The 24967-nt window shown below is 38.8% G+C and overlaps 1 protein-coding gene across 4 annotated transcripts in view; it reads left to right on the plus strand.

Moving 5' to 3' along the window:
• The first annotated feature begins 6037 nt into the window (after nt 1-6037).
• NPHP3 (nephrocystin 3) overlaps nt 6038-24967 on the plus strand; it is a 44342-nt gene continuing 25412 nt past the window's right edge. For 2 of the 4 annotated variants that reach the window (XM_045503620.1, XM_045503621.1), the window contains exons 1-9: nt 6038-6508; nt 8811-8936; nt 9476-9626; nt 11666-11818; nt 12852-12985; nt 14506-14666; nt 18098-18254; nt 21845-21919; nt 24255-24428. In XM_045503620.1, the coding sequence (XP_045359576.1) occupies nt 6113-6508; nt 8811-8936; nt 9476-9626; nt 11666-11818; nt 12852-12985; nt 14506-14666; nt 18098-18254; nt 21845-21919; nt 24255-24428 (1527 nt within the window). In that variant the 5' untranslated portion in view covers nt 6038-6112. The remainder of the gene's footprint in view (nt 6509-8810; nt 8937-9475; nt 9627-11665; nt 11819-12851; nt 12986-14505; nt 14667-18097; nt 18255-21844; nt 21920-24254; nt 24429-24967) is intronic. The other 2 variants (XR_006718732.1, XM_045503619.1) reach the window with 2 other exon arrangements.

A 24967-nucleotide genomic window follows, 5' to 3' on the forward strand; every position in this document is an offset into this window, starting at 1 on the left:
GGCCTTCACTGGTGCACTTTGATAGCACCCATAGGATAATCTAACCCTAAACTCCACATATATATCTTTTACAATGTATTCAGATACTAAAAATATTATAAAATGCCAAGGAGGACCTTACAATTCCCAAAAAGGGCAGTTAACTTTATTTTGGCCTAATGGTTACTAAATTCATATTTGTTGCAGGGTCACATGGGGACTTAAAAAAATTTAGATGCCAGGGCCTGGTCCACAGATATTTTGATTCAGTAGATTTGATGTGGGGTTCAAGACTCTACATTTTTAACAAGCTCCCCAGATACTTCTGAAAATTTTCCAGGTTTGAAAATTGTCCCTGTAGTTCAGGGGTCTGCAAACTACAGCCCTCAAGCCAAATATGCCCTGCCATCTGTTTTTGTAAACCAAGTGGAATTGGAATGCAGACATGTCCATTCATTGATGTCTGTGTATGGCTTTTTTCATGCTATAATGGCAGAGTTGAGTAATTGAGACAGGGATCAAATGGCCCACAGAGAGTTAAATATTTACTATCTGGTCCTTTACAGAAAAAAACTTTGCCAAACTATGCTCTTGTCTGTTTCAGGACTAATTTCCAGACAAGTGTTATTAATTGTGATGGGAACTAAGTAAGGCAATGTAGATGATCACTACTGAAAACAACACTTGACTAAATTCTTTAAAATGGTATCTTCAAAAAAAATAAATAAAAAATAAAATGTTATCTTCATATGAGGATTCTTTTTTATATATACAAATTACCAGCCAAATTAATTTTTCCTGAGTTATACTGCCCCCTGATGGTAGAAATGTTAAATCACAGATGCTTAATCAGATTAGATGTTGCCCATTGTTTACTAATTCTTGAAATCCGAGTCATACATATAGACTTTGTAGCAAGGGACTTCAGGAATCAGAATTCCTGATTCTGATTATGAATGGTATAATGGAGCAGGACTAAATGGCCTGGGAGAACATTGGCAGTTTTAATGAGAATTAGAATCCCTTCCTTCTGTAAAGTTGCTTGCTCTCCAAGCACTATTACCCTATGCAGCATTTCCAATCAGATTTTTGGGGGGATATAGTGACCACTTGTAATGCCATGTCTATTTCTTTTTTTTAATTTTTTTTTTCAATGTTTATTTATTTTTGGGACAGAGAGAGACAGAGCATGAACAGGGGAGGGTCAGAGAGAGAGGGAGACACAGAATCGGAAACAGGCTCCAGGCTCTGAGCCATCAACCCAGAGCCCGACGCGGGGCTCGAGCTCACGGACCGCGAGATCGTGACCTGGCTGAAGTCGGACGCCCAACCGACTGCGCCACCCAGGCGCCCCACCATGTCTATTTCTAAAAGTGAAGCACAATACTAACAATATGGTCAAAATCGCATGTGCACTCGCTATGATGAACTGAGATTAAAGGAAAGAAACCTTCAATAGGAAGCTAGATGTATGCAAACATATGCCAAGACAGTTACCAAGGTGGATTGCACACATGTTGGAAATAATGAGACAGCAGAGGATGAAGCCATTGGTATTCCCCCTTGACTGCTGATTAAAATCCTCTGAGGAGCTTTTAAAAAATAATGATGGCCATATCCCCACCTCTGGAGATTTTGATCTAATTGTTCTGGGGAGAGACCCAGGCAGTAGTATTTTTTTTTTTAAGTTCTCCAAGTGATGGTGATGTGCAACCAACATTAAAAACATTGTTCTATAGTAGTTTCTCAAATTTTAAGGTATATACAAATCACCTGGAGATCTTCTTACTCTGCATGTGATTCAGTACATCTGTGACGGCACCAGAGCCTCTGACTCCTAACAAGCTGTAAGGTGATGCTGATGCTCCTGTCCATAGATCACACTTTGAGTAGCAAGGAATTAGGTCATCCCTAGCCACAATTTTTATGCAATTTCACTGGTTCTGAGATCTTAAACTACATAAGTGTCACCTGGGAGCTAATGAAACCTGCAAATTTGCAAGCTCCAGTCTCAGAAATTAAAATTCAGTGGATCTTAATTTTTAACGGGTGTCCCAAATGATTCTGAGATTCATAGTCTGAGAACCAAATACACAGTCACCACCACAAATGCTATTTATTCTACAAATCACATTTTTAAAAAGGTGGTAGCATTAATTTTACAAGCTACTTTCACCAAATGCGGGGAAATCTTTCTCCCAGATGTGAGAAGAAATTACCTCAAATTCAGTGGCTTAAACTAACAACAATTTTATTATATCTCATGATTTTGTTGGATTAGGAATTTGGGTAGAGATCATCTGAGTGATTCTTCTGTTCTCCCTGTGGTGTTAACTAAAGTCACTTAGTAGTATCCAACTAGCAAGTAGTCTGTTCCAGAGAGTCCAAGATGGCTTCACTTCCCATGATTGTTGCCTGGAATGTCCACACATAACCTTTCCAGTCTGGCAGTCCCATGTGAGGTAGTAGGTTTCCTTACATAGTGGCTGAAGTCTCCCAGACAGACTGTTCCACGACACAGGAAATGGAAGCTGCCATTCTCGCAAGTGCCGGACTCAGAAACTCGCACAGTGTCATATCTGCCATAGTCTACTGGTTAAAGCAGTCACAGAGCCCAACCAGATTCAAGGGGAGGAGTCATAAACAGGCAGGAGTCATGGCTGTGCAACCCATGAAGAACCCCAAGTGCTCAACACAAAAGGGCTCTGTGCTTGTGGTTTAATGCTCTGTTGCCATCTTGAGATTCTTTACAATTTTTGAACAAAGGGCAACACGTTTTCATTTTACACTGGGTCCCACAAATTATATAGCCTGTCCTCATAAACTTCACTTTACAATAAAAGGAGTAATTAAAAAATTTGTAGCCATCTTTCATTAGTCATAAGCTGTTTGCCGGAGACTTTATTCCTCACCATACGTCTGTATTCAAAGTTATACTTTCTTAAATTATTTAAAAAAATTTTTTTAATGTTTATATATTTTGGAGAGGGAGAGAGAGCGAGCAGGGGGAGGGGAGGAGAGAGAAGGGACACAGAATCCAAAGTAGGCTCTAGGCTCCCTGACATGGGCTTCAAACTCATGAACAGTGAGATCATGATCTCAGACAAAGTCGGATGCTTAACCGACTGAGCCACCCAGGCACCCCCAAAGTTATCCTTTCAAAATTCAAACTGAGGTATGTAGGTTAAATTCAGCATAAAGAAGAAAAACAAATTATGATGTTGAAAATTAGACTTACCATTAGACTAAATTCTGTGATGTTTTACAATTAAGAAATCCGTTGAAAACCAACCACGCTATTATGCTGAGTACCTGCTAGTACTCTAGATCTGATCACCTCTGGGCTCATCCAGTTAGGTGGCTTAGGCATTAACCAACAGTTATCCAAGGTCAGTATGCATGCAGTATACACAGTGTCCTTGATGAGAAAGGCAGCTAGTAATTACTATATGGGGAAAGGAAAAGTCTCCATGATCTCAGCAAACTTGGATTTGTGTTTTGGGGCATCTGCCAAAACTATTTAAAGGTTATCAAGGAAGGCAGAGACGACTCACATGCTTTTTGAGAACTCAGCCACATTTAACATCTCTTTGGGTCATCAGTCATTTGTGCTACATTATGTTTCCAGCAGGAGGTCAATAAGGGTTGCTGGGATGAATCTAAGCAACAAATGGCATACCAACAATAACAAAAACAACTACTGAAAGACCAAGATTGATAGACACAATGAATGAAGAATAAGGTCAGGAAAAGTATAGTACTTTGCACATGGGGGGCAAGGATTACTGAGTTGAAACTACTGATATGATCCACTCAAAAGGTATAATTATCCAGGGCAAGTTTCTGAGGGAACAAAGGTAGATGTTGAAAGAGATGGAGCTTGGCAGACAGTCCTGAAAGGAAATAGAAACCCTATTGGCTTGAGGAGAAGAAAATTAGCCCGACTAGGATAGAGTAATGTGGGTAGAAGGATGTTACTGTATAGATGAGAAGTGAAGAAAGGAGAGACTCATTGCTTCAGGCACTCAGTACCAGGATGCAGAATCTGAATTCACTCCACAAGCTGTGGGACGTTTACTGCAGTTTGTTTGTTACTGGTTTAAAGGGGATGGGTGATGGCTTTTTATTTTATATGCAAGAATAATAATGGAAGTCTTCAACTGAGCTACATTCCAAAGAAGGTGCAAGATTAAGATGCAGAATTTTTCAGAGGAGGTGGTCAGAAACCTAGTGAATGATCCTTAAAACACGGATCCCCATTGAGGGTACAAGGATTGGAAATTAGAGATCAGAAGGGACTTTAAAAGGGAGAGAGTTCCTGAGGTACTGGGATGGTAGTAATGATGCCCTTAATCTCAGGAGACAATCTGAAAACTTAATATGTGTCTCCTGGAGTTTGAAGAACCGTAATGGCCTGGTGTCTGATTCCCTCCTGATGAAAATCTAAAGGGTAAGAGAAAGGATGACTAGCTACTTTGGTGGAGAATTGGCTTGCACTCCCAGAGTTCTTCAGGGAAAAGATTGTGTTTCCTACTGTGGTAGATGTTGTGATGACTGAAAGACTTGTTCCTCCTGCCACTGGAAGTCATACCAGCAGAGAGCCCTCAACTATGAGTCCCCATGGGGATTGCTTTGGCTGGAGAGAGCTTGCTGATGACTGGCTGGTATGAGGGTATAAAGTCCCAGCCCTGCACCCCAATTTAGGACCACTCTACAGGGCCATTCCAGCATCAGAACTCTCTGAGGACTGACTGAGGCCTCCACTGAGATGCAGCAAAGCTCAACTTCTGCTGCTGCGCAAACGTGCTTCTTTCCCTTACTTTCCATAAGTGTTGATCCCAAGGACACTCCCTAATAAACATCTTGCATGGCTGTCTCCATCTCAGAGTCAGCTTCCCAGGAAACCTGACCTGTAACACCTGTGGATCAGATGTGGGCCTCTGGGTCAAGTGAACCAGTGGATTATCTTGGATCTGAACAAACATCAGCAGAAAGGATGTTTAATGTATCACTGGATTCCAGCTGGGGAAAGAGTGAGCAACAGCTTGAATAGAGCCACACCAGCCTGGGTCAAGGTTTTTAATTATGAGGGGGAGAGGGGTCTTTGAAAAACCTAACAAAAGTACCCGTGAGGAAAAAAGGCCAACTTTTAACAGTTTACCAAGTCCAAAGAGTACCAACATACAGTTCACAGGAGCGTCAGTCAAATACTTTCTTGTAGGCCTCCCAACCTGGAGAGGTTAGAAGCCCAAGTTAGCAGGCGCAGGGGCAAGAACCCAAGATAGGGTAAAAGACGTCAACCCTACCCCTTCCCTGACTTTATTTAAAACAGTTCCCCCATCTTCTGAAAATTTTCATATCACCTAGAGCCCACCCTTGCCCCAAATACCGTAATACTCTTATCTTTCCCTTTATTTGGTGATATGCCCCACATCTCCTTTGACGTGCAGTCTCTAAAATCCGTACAAAAAGTCAAAAAACCTCACCTTGTCTAAAGATTGTCCCTGGTGGTCTCAGGCTGTAAAGTCTAAAAGCTTTTTCTTGTGTGGTACTATGTCTTGCTGGCCATTCCAACTACTTGCATACCGTGAAACACAGAGTGACAGGTACACAGCAGGCGCTCAGTACGTTTCTCAGATTTCCCAACTGCCTTTGGAGAGGAGCGCTGGGTCTCCCACGGCGGCAGAACAGGAACAGCAGCCGCTAAGGTAGAGCAACCTGCCAGCTGTGAGGCACGCCCTCGTCAGGGGGCCTGGGACCGAGAAGACCCTGCTGAGAGGAGCCATGCACGCGCTGGTCCGTAGCCCCCGACTTAGTACAGTATAGGTCCCGCACGCGCGGCCGTCCATCTTTCTTTCGGCCCCGCCCCGCCCTCCTGCCACGCCCCATCCATCCCGCCCCGCCCGCCTTGAGCTCTGCCCCGCCCCGTCCTGCTGCCCCTCCCCACCCGTATTACACCGCCCGCCCCGCACGCCTTGCGCTCCGCCCCTCCCCGTCCTGCTGCCACGCCCCATCCCGTTCGCCCCGCCCCTTCGCCCTGCCCTGCCCCTTCTTGCTGCCCCGCCCCGTCTCTTTCGCCGCGTCCCGCCCCCTTCTGGTACCCCGCTGGCAGGTAGGAGCGGCCTCAGGCGTAATGGGGACCGCCTCGTCGCTTGTGAGCCCCGCTGGCGGGGAAGTGATAGAGGACACGTATGGGGCGGGCGGCGGCGAGGCCTGCGAGATCCCGGTGGAGGTGAAGCCCAAGGCCCGCCTGCTGCGCAGCTCGTTCCGCCGCGGCGCTGCAGCAGCGGCGGCAGGGGCCGGGCCCGGGTCGCTGCCCCGTGGAGCGGGCGGCGGCGGGCTGCTGGGAGCTAGCTTCAAGTCTACCGGCTCGTCCGTGCCGGAGCTGGAGTACGCGGCGGCCGAGTACGAGCGGCTGAAGAAGGAATATGAGATCTTCCGGGTCAGCAAGAATCAGGAGTTGTTGTCTATGGGCCGCCGCGAGGCCAAGCTGGACACGGAGAACAAGCGGCTGCGGGCGGAGCTGCAGGTAACACCCGGCCCGCGTGCGCGGCGGGGGCAGTCGGGACTCCCCCCCCCCCCGCCCCGCCCGCGCCCTGCCAGGCTGGGCTTTGGACGCCTAACTCCGTCCTTCGTCCATCCTGCCCCCTCTCTAAACCAAGTAGTTTCGAAAGTTGGCTAGGAACCGCTCTGCGTTTTAATTTGAGAGACACATTCTCTTGGGGTCTAAACTGATTTCCTTAACTAATCCGCCCCTTTTCTATTTCTGGTTCATTCATTCAGACACCTTGAAACAATTAGCCTGAACGTGTCCTGAAGCAGCAAATGCCAATCTGCAGGGGGCTCCAGGGAAGTAGGTTAACCCAGGGCTCACAGACACACAAAGATTTTGGTGACATCTGTTGAAGCCAACTCATCAAATTCCCTAGGAGTTTTTAACTCCACTCCCCGCCCCCTTAAATATATCTCTCAGTTTCTTCGTGTGGAGCTCTTGAGTTTTAATGATCTTGAAGTGAATTTTTCTGGAAATCTGATTTTCACCATCCTAACTGCTTTGATTGAAAACATTCCCTAGGTGTAGTCAAATGCTCTTAATGCACTTGACTAATTTACTCAGAAAAACAATTATTGCGTGGTCTCCCTCTAGGAGATGTGTTTTGACTCATTAAAATGGTATGTAAAGCAAGAGGTTGCTTTTCTGTGAGCAAATTTCTCAGACTTTGTGTCATCTGTTTTAGGCCTCTCTGAGGGTTGTGGTTTTACTCTTTTTTTTTATTTTTAACTGTGGAAGAGACTTCTAGACAGCGCAAGTGTTTCTGGGCTCATCACAGTAGGAATTGAATAAATACCTCACACTGATTTTTCTGAGAAGAGCCTTCTTCAGGGGCACCTGGGTGGCTCAGTTGGGTAAGCGGCCAACTTTGGCTCAGGTCATGTTCTCAAGGTTCATGAGTTCCAGCCTGGCATCCAGCTCTATGCTGACAGCTCAGAGCCTGGAGCCTGTTTTCAGATTCTGTGTCTACCTCTGCCTCTCTCTCTTCCTTGCCGCCCCCAAACATAAACAAACATTAAAAAAAAAAAAATCCTCCTTCCTTCTAGACTAGGCACCTTTCCTAGTAGCTGTTGTAAAATTAGACTGTTATCTGGGAAGAATTACTTACCAGTCTATCTGTTGACTGCCCAGTTTTCCTACTGGGCAGTCTTAATGCGCTTGCATTGTATAACCTTAACGCATTTCAGATACCTGATTTCATGCATCGAAGCTATTGTCTAATAGCTTGCATTGTATAACCTTAACGCATTTCAGATACCTGATTTCATGCATCGAAGCTATTGTCTAATGGACGCTGCACATTGGAAATGGCTGTGAGATGGGGGGTAGAAAAGAAGGCTGGACCAACCAGGGCAGAGTGCAGTAAGAGCTGACAAATGCCAGTCTCAGGTTCCTCCTGTTACCTTATGTAGTAGTTCTGAAAGTTGAGTAGAATTCACTATGCATTTTAGTATTATCTTGAGGTCTAAACTGATTCCTTAACTAACCCACCCATTTTTTTATGCAGCCTTTTTGATTCCTTTCTCATATATCTAGGCATTAAAAAAAAAACCTCTTCCATATTTATTTAACCCATTCAGTCATACACTTACTGGAGGCCTTCAATGTGACAGGCACCAAGGGGGCTCTGGGGATAGCAAAATGAGAAAGACATGGAGCCAGGAAGTGCCTGGTCACACAGAATTAATTATCCTTCAAGTTAAGACTTACAAACTATATACTTTTTTTTTTAATTTTTTTTTAACGTTTTATTTATTTTTGAGACAGAGAGAGAGACAGAGCATGAACGGGGGAGGGGCAGAGAGAGAGGGAGACACAGAATCGGAAGCAGGCTCCAGGCTCTGAGCCATCAGCCCAGAGGCCGACGCGGGGCTCGAACTCACAGACCGCGAGATCGTGACCTGAGCTGAAGTCGGACGCCCAATCGACTGAGCCACCCAGGCGCCTCATATACTTTTTGTTCTTTTACAGATGGGAAAACTGTGCCATAGGGAAAATTAAGAGTTTGACACAGTATTTCAATTTCAATTCACAGTACTAATTTCCATTAAAAGCTTAACATTGAAGTGTCTTCATTTATTATAGTTAAGCATGTTTGCATTTTTTTCATGATTCATTATGTGTTTGAATAAAATGGCAATATGTAGTCCTTGATAACTGGTAAAATAGTAAGTAGATTGGTACAGTTCTAAGGTATGTATGTAATATATATGTAAGATACTGAAAAATTTGGGAGGAATATTATTTTTGTTAGAAATAACAAGGTCAGTTATTTCAGGCGCTTCAAAAAACATATCAGAAGATACTTCGGGAAAAGGAAAGTGCTTTAGAAGCAAAATACCAAGCAATGGAGAGAGCAGCAACATTTGAACATGACAGAGATAAAGTGAAAAGGCAATTCAAGGTAAATGCCTTATGTTTTTACCTGCAGAGTGATGCAGAATAAAAACAACATATTTTAAAAGTTTCTATAATGCTGCATGAATAAGTAGATGTAGTCCTGAAGGTTCTAAGAACTAGAGTAGAGCACTTTTTACATTTTTGAGATGGACCTAGTAAACTTGAGATCATTTCAAGGAAAAAAAAAGTGAGCACTGCAATAGGGATTTGGGGAAAAGAAAGTCTTTCTATATGGGGGTAAGGCATTTGGAAATATTTGGGGATGTTTTGTATGGCAGGGCATTACTGGCACCTAGTGGGAGGGAGACAAATTTGCTAAACGTCAGCAGTGCACAAAACAGCCCCACGGCACAGACAGGCCTCCTGCCCAAATTCCAGTGGGTTCCAGTTACAAAACAGTAGAGTTACTTTAGTTATTCATCCTACAGGTCAGGACCGAACTGAATATTGGTTTCATGAGTGAAAGATTTTTTTGGTTAAGAGTTGATGACACAACCTTTTGATTATGGGAGAGGTTTCAAAATTAACATCTGTCTTTTAAAGATTTTTAGGGAGACCAAGGAGAATGAAATTCAGGACTTACTGAGGGCTAAGCGAGAGTTGGAAAGTAAACTTCAGAGGCTCCAGGCTCAGGGAATCCAAGTATTTGATCCTGGAGAGTCTGATTCAGATGACAACTGTACAGATGTTACTGGTAAATTGACTTCCTATTTATAATATTTTAAGTTTTCACTATAGGTGTAATGATATTGTAGAGCCAACGTTGAATCCTTTTAGTTGTGAGTGGTTGCTGTTATAAACAGAATTGCACTTTCTGCCTCTTTCTCAGGTGTTATGACAGCAATTTTCCATGAAGTCCATGACATTGTTAAGAGCCATGTTTTCTTCTGACTTGCATTGCCAACCTCACCCCATAGATTTTCTCTCTCTGGTCTCAGCTCCTTCAGGTCTCACCGTGATATCTCCATTTTGGCTGGGGGAAGAGGGAAGGGAATTCATTCCTCTCCTTGAAAGCACAATCTGAAAGGGGCCCCTGGGTGGCTCAGTTGGTTAAGTGTCCAATTCCTGATTTGGGCCCAGTCTTGATCTCCTGGTTTGTGGGTTAGAGCCCTGCATCTAGCAGCAATGCTGGTAGTGTGGAGCCTGCTTGGGATTCTCTCTCAAAGTAAAGAAATAAACTTAAAAAAAAAAAGGAAGGAAGGAAGAAAGAAAAAGAGAAAGAAAGAAAGAAAGAAAGAAGAAAGAAAAAGAGAAAGAAAGAAAGAAAGAAAGAAAGAAAGAAAGAAAGAAAGAAAGAAAGAAGCACAATCTGATACCGCATTGGCCAGCACTACACTCAGGAAGACTGGAGAGTGTAATCATTAGTAGGAGAGTCATGTATCCACGTAAAGTTGGAAATTCTGTTACTAAAGGGAGAAGGGGAGAATGGATATTGGAGGATAGTTGGTAGTCTCTGTTACATTATTTTTCCACATAATGATAAATTCTTTGCAACCATCCATTAGAATATCTGCATGATATTCCACTAAATGGTTTCCAGGGCAGTCCCGTAAGCTATTCAAAAAGTTTATATTCTGTAATTAAACATATAAAATATGTTTTTCTAGAAATAAAGCTTGGAGCCATAGAAGGCAAGGGTCTACCATGTTCTAAGAAAATAATAATAAACTGTGACTGATACTGAAAAATGAAAAATATTCTATTGATGAATGCAGTAGAAAAATGTAGTCACTCTCTCATTTACAGGAACCTGCATTTTATTCTTACAAACTGATTTGGGAGTGAAATATGGCAACTTGACAATTCCCTCTTAGTTTACATTTTAGAACCATTGGAATCTGACCAGCATTCTGGGATTTTTATTACTAACTTTTGAAGGGGAAAAAAATGAAGTGATTCTTAATGGCTTTGAGTGACTAAGAGGATCCTCTTGTTGACCCCACATTAGTCTTAGTGGTTATTTCAGTGTTGACATGTTTTAAAATGTGCAGTGTTTCAAAACTATTATATCGTAATTGCCTTGGCAAGTTAATAAGAACAAGTTAGTATTTCCTCCTAGGTCTTTCTTCATATTTTGATTTGAACATAAAGAAAGGATACTGAGGGAACATCATTCATTTCACATTCAAAGACCTACAAATAATGATCTTATTTTTGCCAGATATTGAGTCCAAATACTAGTATATGCATATTTAGTCAAAGATGCTGTGTTCATAAGCACCAACTGATTCAGACATTAATTTTATTTCTCTGGAAGTTTAAAGAGGGGGCACTCTTTACATCTTTAGCTTACATCCTAATGAATTACCAATGTTAATTACAGGTGTGCTAGTAATAGTCTTCCTTTTAAATTCTTTCCTTCAAATTTTACACTGATGCCTAAACTATATGGTTAGAAATCTTGTTTAGAATTTTTGTATGGGGATATTTTTAACTTCTCACAGTTGTTACAGTTCCTTTGGTTACTATATCGTTTATTTCTTTTCATCTTTCTCTCTTTAGTCCCCTCTTTGAGTTTGAGATGACAACCAGAATTATGCTAACCAGCACCTTAGAAGTTGCCAAAAGTTGGTGACAAAGTACTTTCAAAATCATTAAAGATTGAATATTTGGGTATTTGTTGTATATAATATTATAGTTTTTTTTAATTAGAAATCCTGTGTAGTATATGTGATAAGTTTTTGAACATTCAGTAATTTGGTTTTCACAAGATAAAATGTCTTGCATTTATAGCTGCTGGAACCCAGTGTGAATACTGGACTGGAGGAGCTTTGGGAAGTGAACCTTCCATAGGCAGTATGATCCAGCTTCAGCAGTCCTTCAGGGGTCCTGAGTTTGCCCATAGTTCTATAGATGTGGAAGGACCCTTTGCAAATGTCAACAGAGGTAACACAAGCCATTTGCCAATTACTTTGGCTAATGGTAATGACTGTTCCTATGCTGTAATCTTGTGTGCTGGGAAAACAACCATCAACCAGGCATGAGATTTTTATTCTGGGTGTCTTCCACTGTCAAACCAGCATGTACTTACCGGTGCTGTCACTGAGCAGGGCTAAGTAAGTTCTGTAATTCACATCAGGATCAGATGGTGTTCCCTGGCCAGACTGACAAATCAGGTTCTAAAAACTTCGCTTCTGGTCTGAATTCTCAGGGGTTTCAGTTGATCATTGAGAGTGTAATATAGATTAACTGAGAAACAGTAGTTTTTAGTCTTTCCCTCTGTGTTTTTGATGCTTTTAAAGGTTAGAGAAGGCTGCAGAATAGAGTACAAAGTTATGCAATGTAGTATCCTTAGTCAGAAGAATATTTTCATTATTTTTATATAATTTGGTGTCCAAAACAGCTCTGAGATCTGTTCAGAATTTCAATGCCAGTGCAGATCTGAGATGTTATAAGTAGCTCTATTTTTTTTTTCTTAAACTATAAGATTATCAGCAAAATGAAAAGTGTTTAATTATGCCTTTTGAATTAGCCAAATATGTCTTAAAATGTTCTTTTTCACTAAATAGCATTTCATTTTATGCCATTCTTAAAGTTTCTTTTTGACTTAATATATCTCAAGAATAATAAGTAGGTAAAAGTATAGGCCAGCCTGCAAATGTAGGCCCTCCTACAGTTGCAAACTAATTAAACAGCTCAAGTAACATAGGTTCATGATATTGACTGGAACCACTGGTACCTCAGCAAGGACCCTGGGTGACATTGATTACTTTATGTCCAAGGATAGAATTTGAGGTTAAAGAACTGTTTGCCTTCTAATATGTTATTCCAGAAGGTGTGTCATTATTAACGAGTAAGATCAGATTGCATTCTATGTTGCCTGTTGTGTTTTTGCAGACTTTTAAAAGACTTTTAAACATCTTGTCAAATGTTTTTTGATGATTTTTTTTCATGAACTCATGATAAATTTTACTTTTAGATGACTGGGATGTTGCTGTAGCTAGTTTATTACAAGTTACTCCATTGTTTTCACATTCTCTGTGGAGTAACACTGTCAGATGTTACCTCATTTATACAGATGAAACCCAGCCTGAAGTGGATCTTTTCCTTAAGGTGAGGATATTTATAAATTCTTTATTCACTGATTTAAAATACAAGTTAATATTGTGTCCTATTTATGACACTACTACATCTAAACCAAGTAGTTTACTACCTATCAGATTATATGTCTTAAAGAGCAAGAAGAATTTGGGCTTTTTTTAAGAGAAAATCTTGCTCAGTTTTATCAGTGTATTCAAATAAAGGCTTTGGAACTTAATTCTGATGAATGCTTTATTGTACATTGTGCACAGCGTTTAAGACCCTTGTTGATAGCGCCTGCTTTAGGTAATATCTGCCAGCCCTAGCCTTGAATCTGTTTCAGGTTATAACAAAATTTAATCTTTATCATGGTTTTTAATTTTTCAAGGCAGTCATCGGGGTTAACCTGAGGGAGAGGGCAGGCATACTCCAGCCTGTGGGCCAGATCTGGCCTGCAGCCTGTCTTTATAGGACCGAAAGCTAAAATTGCTTTTTACCTTTTCACATGGTTGGAAAAAAAATGAAAAGATGAATGTTTTGTGACATGTTAAAATTATATTAAATTCAAATTTTAGTGTCTATAAATAAGGTTTTACTGGAACACAGCTAGTGTTCATTTACACACTATTAAGCTGAACACAGCTTATTCATTTACACACTGTCTATGTCTGCTTCATACTACAATGGCGGAATAAATCACTAGAGACTAAATGAACCCCAAGGACCTCTGCTAAAATATCAAGTCATTAAGCTATTACTAATTTGTAAGAATACTTGCCGTTTACAGAAAAAGTTTGCCTATTACTGTTCTAACTGAATTTTAAATAAATCTGCATGTCACATGCTATACCTGCTATATTAACATTATTGATTAAAAGATTGTTGATTAATGAATTTATTTAGCTTTGCTTTTTGATATTGTTCAACTTGGGTTGAGAGATAAAATATTTTGAAAACCAAAGTTTCTACTCACTAACTGAATATAGGTTATTACCAATCTGATGTTGAGGGAATTACTCATTTATTGCATAATAATGCTCATCATTACTTAGTAACTTAATTTGTTATAGACCAACATAATTTTTTTATTTATATCTGTTTGCTTTAATGTTCTAATATATCATGGTGGACACTTTTTACAATATAGATTCATGGATTTGGGTTTTCTACTCTTTATAACAATAAAGCAGAAATCATTTATAATAATAATAATAATAACAAAAATAAATACCAAAGGAAATTATGCCAATATTTTTCTTCCATTGTTTTAGGTTTTATTATGAAATAAATTATTTTCTGAGCTAGGAAACAGCCAAGTTACTAAGCTTATATATTTTTGTTTTAAGGGAAACTTGCCTTTTCTCTTAAAGATTTTCTTTAAAATATAATTATATTTTTAAGTTTTAAATTAAAAAAATATTCTATATAACCTGTTCTAAAGCATGCTTTTTTATTTTAAGTAGTATGAAGCTGACTAGATCTTTAGTTATATAAGCTGTGCTTTTATTATGTTTTAATTTCTTGTGTTTTGTTTTGTTTTAATTTCTTTTTAGGACTATTCACCTAAACTTAAAAGAATGTGTGAGACAATGGGATATTTTTTCCACGCTATATATTTTCCAATAGATCTTGAAAATCAATACCTTGCTGTTAGAAAATGGGAAATTGAGAAGAGTTCATTAGTTATTTTATTCATTCATTTAACCTTACCAAGGTAAGCTGAAAATTCTGTCATTTATTACAGGAGTTGTATAGAATTGATCACTTCTTGGCCTTTTGACTAAGATCAAGTGTAGGAGTTGTATAGAATTGAGACTGCCACAAAAAGAATGAAATCTTACCATTTGCAACTACTTGAATGGAACTGGAGGGTATGATGCTAAGTGAAATTAGTCAGTCAGAGAAAGACAGAAATCATATGACTTCACTCATATGAGGACTTTAAGAGACAAAACAGATGAACATAAGGGAAGGGAAACAAAAATAATATAAAAAAAGGGAGGGGGACAAAACAGAAGAGACTCATAAATATGGAGAACAAACTAAGGGTTGCTGGAGGGGTTGTGGGAGGGGGGATGGGCTAAATGGGTAAGGGGCACTAAGGAATCGACTCCTGAAATCATTGTTGCACTAGATGCTAACGAATTTGTATGTAAATTTTAAAAAATAACATTTAAAATAAATAAATAAATAAAATACAAAAAAAAAGAATTGAGATTGCCAAATGAACTTCAAAGATAAGTTCTAATTGCATCCTTATAATCAAAAACAATCCACAAAATTCAATAAATGTTTTGGCTTTTCATACAGAAACAAAGAATTAAGAACTTTACACTGTTTGCATTAACAGGTCCTAATGTTGGCATCATTAATGCAAAGATCATTTTAATCAGGGGTAGCTAACTATGGCCTTCAGGCCAAATCCAGTCAGCCACCTGCTTTTATAAATAAAATTTTATTGGAACATAGTTATATTCATTTATTTATGTATTTTTACAGCTGCTTTCATACTACAAGAGCAGAGTTAAGTACCGCGGTTACAACAAAGACTGTGTAGCTCATGAAGCCTAAACTGTATACTCACTGGCCCTAATAGAGCAAGTTGGCAACTCCTGATTTCAATAATCTGCATTAACTTTCATTATTTTCTTTCTTCAGATACAAATTGAGAGCTACTTGAACACTTATATAGATGTTAAATCAAGTTTTTAATTCTCTGAGGAGCTTACTACTTAATTCCAGTAAAGTGAGCAATTTTCTTGTGATGTGAATATAATTAACACCAATGAGTTAGTCTGCAAATAAAGATTTTTTTTTAACCAACTAGATACATAGATAGAAGACAAAATATATTTAATAAGAGGTTTTCTTTCTACATTTGCTGTCTGATTGGATTTAACCCTTCCAGAGCATTTTTCCTTTTATTGAGGACCAACTCTGACCTCAACTGTGTGCAGAAGTATGTGGAGCCCTAGGCTTTACCAGAGACCCTGCAGTGTGATCCATCATCGCTCCTTAAGACTGCCCAGTGGCCAAGGAACCACTTGGTCAATGAGCCTCCACCCAAACAAGTTTCAAGGATTCTTTCCACTTGATTCCCTTTTAGTTGGGGTTCTTTTCCTCCCTCGCCCCTTTTCTTTTCCTGTTATTTTTTTGTATTTATTAAGGATATATTCTGTTTTATTATTTAATATCTGGGTAGTATTTTATCTCAGGTGGTAATATGTCATTTGTTTGGTTTAAAGGATTAATCCTTTAAACCATCTTGTTTTTTCTTTACCTTTTATCCATGTTTAGTTAATAAAATATTGCACATTATTTTTACTTTTTTTTTTTTTTAATTTTTTTTTTTCAACGTTTATTTATTTTTGGGACAGAGAGAGACAGAGCATGAATGGGGGAGGGGCAGAGAGAGAGGGAGACACAGAATCGGAGACAGGCTCCAGGCTCTGAGGCATCAGCCCAGAGCCCGACGCGGGGCTCGAACTCACGGACCATGAGATCGTGACCTGGCTGAAGTCGGACGCTTAACCGACTGCGCCACCCAGGCACCCCTATTTTTACATTTTTAACGTTTATTTCTATCTTTCTCATATTAAATCCCTCTTAATCTTTTACCCTTCATCTTTTACCCTTTATCCTTCATTTCTTTCATGTTTTATTACTTTGCTTGGCAGATTTCAGCTTATCTTCTTTAACTAAAATTTTATTTATTTTACATTTTAAAAACTTTATTCTTAAAGAATAAGAATTTTAATTTCTAAAATTTAATCATTTCTTCACCTATGCTTTGCCTTTATCTTGCTTTAATTTTTCATATTCCATCTGCTGATTATTTTATTTCCTTAATGTTTATTTCATGGCTGTCAAGAAATATGGCAGTAATTGTAGGCTTCACACCGTAAACAAGGGTTGATAGAGCTTTTATTTTTCTCAGGTTGTTCCTTCACCTCTCATGATGATTCCCCCATTCTTCTCAAAAGATGACTCTAGAATCATGTCCCCTGAGCAGTACCCAGTAGCCCCATATTCTTCCCTCCCACCAAAGAATTTGAACCAAATCCCAGATGTCATATCATTTCATGTGAGCCCCATGTGTCAATTTTGTAGGGAGTGATTTTGAAATAGCAACATGTGCCTGAACGGTGGCCCATTCTTTAGTATTCACATGTACCACAGACTTTTCTCCCAAAGTAATAACAAAAGAACCAAAATCCAAAAATTATATAGAACATGGTCAGAATGATTTGAACAAGGAAAAGTTCCTTGGTTTGGTTTGATTGGATTGGCACAGAGATGTATGATAGAACATTACTCTGTTTTGTATTGGGGCTAGTATTTTAATATATTATGTAAATTTTGAATCATGTAATAGCTCTCCCTTGCATACACACACTAATTTGCCTCTCTAGACAATCTTTCATTTAATGCTTTTTAGAAAGGGGAATTGGTTGTAATTTTCCTTGCCGTGTAGAAAACACTGGTAGGTTATTTTAAGATTTTTCTAGAATTTAAATAGGAATAATAAAAACTGTCATTATGGTACCCTGTAGCAAAGTTAGAATTTTTTTTTAACCCTGTACTTCAGCTAAGATTTTACTAGCCATCTGACCTCCCCCATCTGCCTCTGGATCTTTCTCATACTGTATCTTGGGTATAAAGATTCAGGTCGTTCATTGGATGAGAAAGGCTAACAGATTAGAGAAGAGAAAAATCTTGAAGCACTGGGTTTGATAATAGTTGTATTTTAATTTGGAAATTATTTATTTCTAAGTGGAATTAGGTTTCCATTTATTTGCAAAGTCTCATGAGTCTGGTCCATTATTTTGAGCCATGTTTGCAGTATTTTTTGAGAGTTTTTTTTGTTGTTGTTGTTAGATTTGAAAAATTAAAGTTATGTATGCTTTGAGATTCAATTTAATGCAGAATTTATTGTACTTGTTCTGTCTGCTAATGAATGCGTTATATTTTCTGGCTAAGCTGGAACAGAGCTATAAAACATCCATTTTTGGAAAGGTGCCTTGTTCTGTCCCTGGGCTTCTTCTGGCCCCTTGTCATTGCTTTAAACTGCCATTATTGACACTTAGGTTGATTGTTTGCTGCCATAGTGCAGTGTAGGACAAGAAATACTGATTTCCAATCTAGCCTTTTATTGGAAGACTGCGAAGAAGCTTTTCTGAAAAACACTGAAGGCAAACCACGATTAATTTATCATCGCTTAGAGGATGGGAAAGTCAGTTCCAACTCCATCCAGCAATTGATTGATCAAGTTTCTAACCTGAACAAGACCAACAAAGCCAAGGTAAAATTCAGAAGGTTATTTTTTTAAGAACCTGGTTGCCCAAGGGAAGTGTTAGAGCAAAGGCCATGAGGTGGGAGTGAGTAAGGGGAGATTAATAGGACAGGTGACTGGGAGCTAAGGGTAAAGAACCTCGGAGATCACTATAGAAACCTTGTTTTTTTTACTGGGAGTGAGATTTTTTTTTTTTTTTTTTTTTTTACCTGGGGGTTTTTACTTGAGTCATTGGAAGACTTTAAGCAGCAGCAGAAGAAATACGATTCTGACAAGGATGTTCTTGGGCTGCCGTGTAGTGAAGGAAGGCAGAGTTGGAGAGCTCTTGCAGTCACCAGGTGAAAGATGCTGGTGGCTTGGACCAGGGTGGAGGTGGAGGAAGTGATGAGAAACAGGAATCGGTAAATTTTGACAGTAGAGCCAATAGACTTAGTTGTCGACTATGAGAAAAAGAAAGGGATAAATAGCAATACACAGCTACAAAGGGTATGATCTATGAGTGGAAAAATCAGATTTTTTCCTGTGCTTTTCTCCCCAAGTGCAGAGTCCTTTCGTCTACTGTTGACCAAGGATCAGTGTAAGAAAGAGCCTTTTCATAGCAACCTCTTCTAAGGGCATTGGGAAAAGCAAAACAGTGAATAAGAGTATGAGAGATTTGACCATTCTTACATGCATGGTGGGATAATATTTAAAATAGAGATTACAGGCTTTGCCTTACTGCACACTGAGATAACTTAAAAATTCTTACAGTTGTGTTAAGAATACAGTTAAGGGGCACCTGGCAGTCTCAGTCAGTAGAGCATGCAACTCTTGATCTCAGGGTTGTGAATTCAAGCCCCACAATGGGTATAAAGATTACTTAAAAATAAAGTCTTAAAAAAAAAAAAGAATATAGTTGAAAACAACTTGGATTTTGACATTGTTTTTATTTCTCTGTGCCCATTCAAGAAATAAGATCGAATGTGAACACAAGCATTTTTTTTACATCATTTAGTATTGAAAAAAGCTTGAGCCCAATGTAACATTAAAGAGCCCAACACAAAATAGTGTATTTTGTTATAATCTCCAGAACCATTTCATTATTTGCTTTAATTACATTAGTATGAGCTTAGTCCACTAGATCCTAAGAGGAAAGATACTGACTTTTCTTTCAGATCTCTATTCTATTTGTAAATTGATTTTTAAAATTAATACACTAGAGGGATGAATTTATTTTATAAAATAGGAGTAAAATAAGATCTGTCTACCATGATTATAAATGGAAACATAGGATAAACTTCCATTCTGGTTCACTTGATGTGCTTCATAAAACCATTGCCCTACTCTAATTTTATCCAATAATCATTTACTAGCAACACACATGTTCTTTATAGGTAGGGCATTCTTCTTTCAGAAAACTCAGAAGACTACTGTTTTACATAGCAGAATACCATTTTGCTTTTTTGTTTTATAGAATTATAGTCTTATTATTATAAAAATTGATTTTGATGTATTTTGAAGGTCATATATATTGAGTGGTGTATGGATGTATATAAGACAGAATTTGGATAAGTAAGTGAAAAAAATGTATTTTTTGTTTTATTGCAACACTGTTCCCATTGTTCACAATAAATCCCCTTGTGTGACCTCTAACAGTTTGCATAACTTGCCTCCGTTTCCTCTTCTGTGAAATTGAGGTATTAACAATACCACCTGGTGGCTCAGTCAGTTAAGTGTCCAAGCCTTGATTTCAGCTCAGGTCATGATCTCACATGATTGAGCTCCATGTAGGGCTCTGCCCTAAGTATGGAGCCTGCTTGAGATTCTGTCCCTCCCTCTTCGTTGCCCCTCCCCCTCTTGGGCACACACTTTCTCTTAAAAAAAAAAAAATTAAAAGTAATTGTGTCTGAAGATAGTGGACCACCATGGAGACCCTGAGTTTGTCTTATCCCTGAATTGCAGCTAGATCAGCACCAAACCCTTTTGAACACCTAGGAAATTGATCTGAGGATGTCCACTGTCACCACTGATATTCAACATAGTGTTGGAAGTCCTAGCCTCAGCAGTCAGACAATACAAAGAAATAAAAGGCATCCAAATCAGCAAGGAGGAAGTCAAACTTTCACTCTTCGCAGACAGTGATACTCTATGTGGAAAACCCAAAAGACTCCACAAAAAACCTGGTAGAATTGATACACAAATTTAGCAAAGATGCAGGATATAAAATCACTGTGCAGAAATTGGTTGCATTTCTTTTTTTTTAAGTTTATTTATTTATTTTGGGAGAGACAGCACAAGTGGGGGAGGGGCAGAGGGAGAGGGCCACAGAGGATCTGAAGCGGGCTTTGTGCTAACATCAGCGGCCTGATGCCAACCTTGAACCCACGAACCATGAGATCATGACCTGAGCTGAAGTCAGACGCTCAACCGACTGAGCCACCCAGGTGCCCCATGGTTGCATTTCTATACACCAATAATAAAGCAGCAGAAAGAGAAACCAAGGAATCAATCCCATTTACGATTGCACCAAAACCATAAAATACCTAGGAATAAACCTAACCAAAGGGTGAAAAATCTATACATTGAAAACTATAGAAAGTTTGTGAAAGAAATTAAAGAAGACACACACACACACAAAATGGAAAAACATTCCGTGCTTGTGGATTGGAAGAACAAATATTGTTAAAATGTCAATACTACCCAAAGCAATCTACATATTCGATGCAATTCCTATCAAAATAACAAGCGTTCTTTGCAGAGCTAGAACAAACAATCCTAAAATTTGTATGGAACCAGAAAAGACCCCCTAATAGCTAAAGCAAGGATGTAGAGAAAAAGGAACCCTTTTGCACAAACTGATGCAACCACTCTGGAAAACAGTAAGGAGGTTCCTCAAAAAATTAAAAATAGAAACTATCCTATGACCCAGCAATTGCACACTATTAGGTAAATACCTTATCTAGAGGATACAGGAGTGCTGATTTGAAGGGGTACATGCACCCCAATGTTTATAGCAGCACTACCGACAATAGCCCAAATGTCCATCAACTGATGAATGGATAAAGAAGATGTGGTATATTTGTATATATATAATGGGATATTACTCTGTGATCAAAAAATTAAATCTTGCATCTGTTTGCAACAATGTGGATGGAGCTAAAGTGTATTATGCTAAGCAAAATAAGTCCGTCAGAGAAAGACAAAATACCCTATGATTTCACTCATGTGTGGAATTTAAGATACAAAACAGATGAACATAAGGGAAGGGTAGCAAAAATAATATAAAAACAGGGAGACAAACCATAAGAGATTCTGAAGTACAGAGAACAATTTGAGAGTTGCTGGCAGGGTGTTGGGTGGGGGAAAGGGCTAAAGGGGTGAGGGTAATGAGGTTGCAATGAGCACTGTGTTATGTGAGTGATGAATCGCTAAATTCTGTTCTTGAAAAAAAAAATGTAATAGTGTCGCTCTCATTGGATTGTTGTGAGGACAGATGAACTAATATGTAAAGTACTTAGGATAATCCCTGACATATAACTTCTATAGAAGTATTTACCATCACCACCTCCTCCTCTTATTGTTTTTTTCATGATGTTGTTGAACTTTTTTCTTTTTTCCAGATCATTGATCACTCTGGAGATCCTACAGAAGGAGTATATAAAATTTATATTTATGTGGAAAAGATTATTAAACAGGTGAAAATATGCATTCCTTGTAAAATTTCATCTAAAATATTCTAAGGAGCGCCTGGCTGGCTTGCTCAGAAGAGCATGCAACTCTTGATCTCAGAATTGTGGGTTGGAGTCCCATGTTGGGTGTAGAGCCTAGTTAAAAAAAATTTTTCGTTCTAAGACTGTTTTCCATAAAGTTGGGTCTTCCAATGAAAACAACTTATTTGTGTTTTTGAAAATAATACCTGGGGGTGGGGAGGGGGGGAGAAAATAATACCTGAGAAAATGCCACTGTTTCTGGTGGTTGTCTATCCTGTGGTATTGTCATCGTATTACTAGTACTATGTATTTTTTTTTAATTATTGTTTTAAGTTTATTTATTTATTTTGATAGAGAGAGCACATGAGCAGGGGAGGGGCAGAGAGAGAGAATCCCAAGCAGGCTCTGCACTGCCAGTACAGAGCGCAATGTAGAGCTCAAACCCACGAATTGCGAGATCATGACCTGAGCCAAAACCAAGAGTCAGATGCTTAACCGACTGAGCCACCCAGGCGCCCCAAGTACCATGTATCTTTATCTGTCATTTGTTTCACAAAGCTATTTGATGCCTCAATACCTGATAAGTGTAAAGTAGATTGCAAAAGTGCCATGTAAAAAGTATAAGTATTTGAGGGAAGATGTTTATCTTATTCAAGGTTTTGTGTGCACCTTGAACTTTTATAAATTAGAAAAACCTTTTTCAAATTTATCCACTACATTATCCCTACAACACAGAGGGGTGAAGTCATATCTCTAAGAGTCTGAGGTCATGGATCATAGTAAGTGTCTCGGGCTGAAAGTGTCTGTGATATCTCAAGTATTATCTTGTAAATTTATGTGAGTTCTATATTCTGCTTAATGTTATACCTGTGTTTATTTTTAATATAAAAAATTATTTTAAATTATATATCCTCTAAAATGCTAGTAATGAGGGGCACCTGGGTGGCTCAGTTGGTTAAGTGTCCGACTTCAGCTCAGGTCATGATCTCTCAGTTCATGAGTTCGAACCCCATGTCGGGCTCTGTGCTGACAGCTCAGTCTAGAGACTGCTTCAGGTTCTATGTCTCCGTCTCTCTCTGCTCCTCCCCTGCTCATGCTCTATCTCTCTCTCTCAAAAATAAATAAACATTAAAAATAAATAAATAAATAAATGCAATGCTAGTAATGATAATAAAAAGGACCCTTAAAGAACCCACACCCTTAAAGTAAAATGGGCGCAATAGAAAGAAGTACCATGTTTAGCCTGCAGTTGCCCATACCTGCGGACACCCCTGCAGGGTACCTGGGATTCTATTTGGGAAGTTAGGGATTAGATTACTTTTTCTAATTAATTTGTATTAAAAGTATGGAGATTTGTTATCAGAGAAAAAGAATGAGCTCGAGAATATAATGATATGACTTCTGGCAACACATTTTGTACAGTGTTCTTTAGTATAAAAATTAACATCAATTTTTATCTTCTCAACAATCTTGTGAATTTTAGGACCACAGTTAAATAAAATTAATTGAGCAGAATAAATGGCAGCAAAGGAAAGTGGACATATTTGCCATCTTTACTGTTTGAGGAACAACATATTTTCAGTGATATAAAGACTATAAATCACAACACAAATATTTGATATCAAGAAACCCAATCTTAGGAATTAAATTCTTACAAAAATGTAAAGCAGAATATTTTTAAGCATTATCACAATTTTTAAAATTGTTTTCCAGATAGATATAAATGAATATTATGTAACATTTTTCAGAGAATAGATCCCTGAGGAGTCAAATGCTCTGCTTTTTTTTTTTTTTTTTTTTTAGAGAGCATGCACTACCAGGGTGGAGGAGAGAGGGACAGAGGGAGAAAAAGAATCTTAAGAAGGCTCCACACTCAGTCTGGAGCCTGACACAGGGCTCAATCCCACAACCCTAAGATCATGACCTGAGCTGAAATCAAGAGTCAGAGGCTCAATTGACTGAGCCATCCAGGTGTCCAGTTATTTTTTAATGTAAGCTCTGCACCCAGTGTGGGGCTTGAACCCATGACCCCAGAATCAAAAGTCACATGCTCTACTGACTGAGCCAGTTGGGGGCCCCAAATGCCCTTCTATTTTTAATAAAAGAGAAAGATCTTTGTGTTTATCATTTTAATATTTCTTTATTTTTAAACTCATTTTTTTTATGGTTTTATATTTATTCTTGTTGGTAGTATACGAAGGCCATAGGTTTGGACTTGTCCCCCTCAGTAAGTGAAGGCCACCTTAGGCCTGTGTGCTAACACTGCTACAAGATGTTTAAGTTCTTTATTCACTTTCGTGTGCTTGCTCTTGGTGTTCAGGACATCCTGGGCTTTGAGAACACAGACATGGAGACTAAGGATTTGGGCAGTGAAGATTCTATTCCAGAAGAAGATGGTTTTGGTGATGTTCTGTGGGACATACATGATGAACAAGAGCAAATGGAAACTTTCCAACCGGCTTCAAAATCAGCCCACGAATTGGGATTTGACAAAGTGAGCATTTGGAGTATTGTTCCAACAAAGATCAGTCACCACTTAAGACTCTGTTATGATTGTGGTTTTACCTAAATATAGTCAAGGTTCATAATTGTTAGTGTTTGTCCTCGTGGCTTGATTATCCATATTGAGGCATATGCTTAACTTTGTATCATATGAAAGAAAAGTGAGGTTCAACTATATTTATGAACATCAAACATTTTTAGTTACAGGTGAGGACTTATCAACTACATGTTCTTTATGCTGCCATCTGAAGTTCACCAAACCAAGCTTAGGATAGCTAAGAAACTTGATAAAACTCGTAAGGCTCTCTATTCTTCCAAGGCTTGGAGGAATCAAAATGTCAAACATTCAGGAAACAGCACAGTAGTTAATGCAATAGGCTGATCAGTTCATTAGCATCCTCAGATATCTAAACAAATTAATGGAACTTGAAGTACACAATCTATGTCCAAATTCAAAAAAATTAATAATATTTAAAAATTAATGTAAGAATGAATGTTTTAAAGAATATTATCCTAGCTGTCACTAGCAGC

The sequence above is a fragment of the Leopardus geoffroyi genome, chromosome C2, assembly GCF_018350155.1.
Source record: "Leopardus geoffroyi isolate Oge1 chromosome C2, O.geoffroyi_Oge1_pat1.0, whole genome shotgun sequence".
Taxonomy (NCBI): domain Eukaryota; kingdom Metazoa; phylum Chordata; class Mammalia; order Carnivora; family Felidae; genus Leopardus; species Leopardus geoffroyi.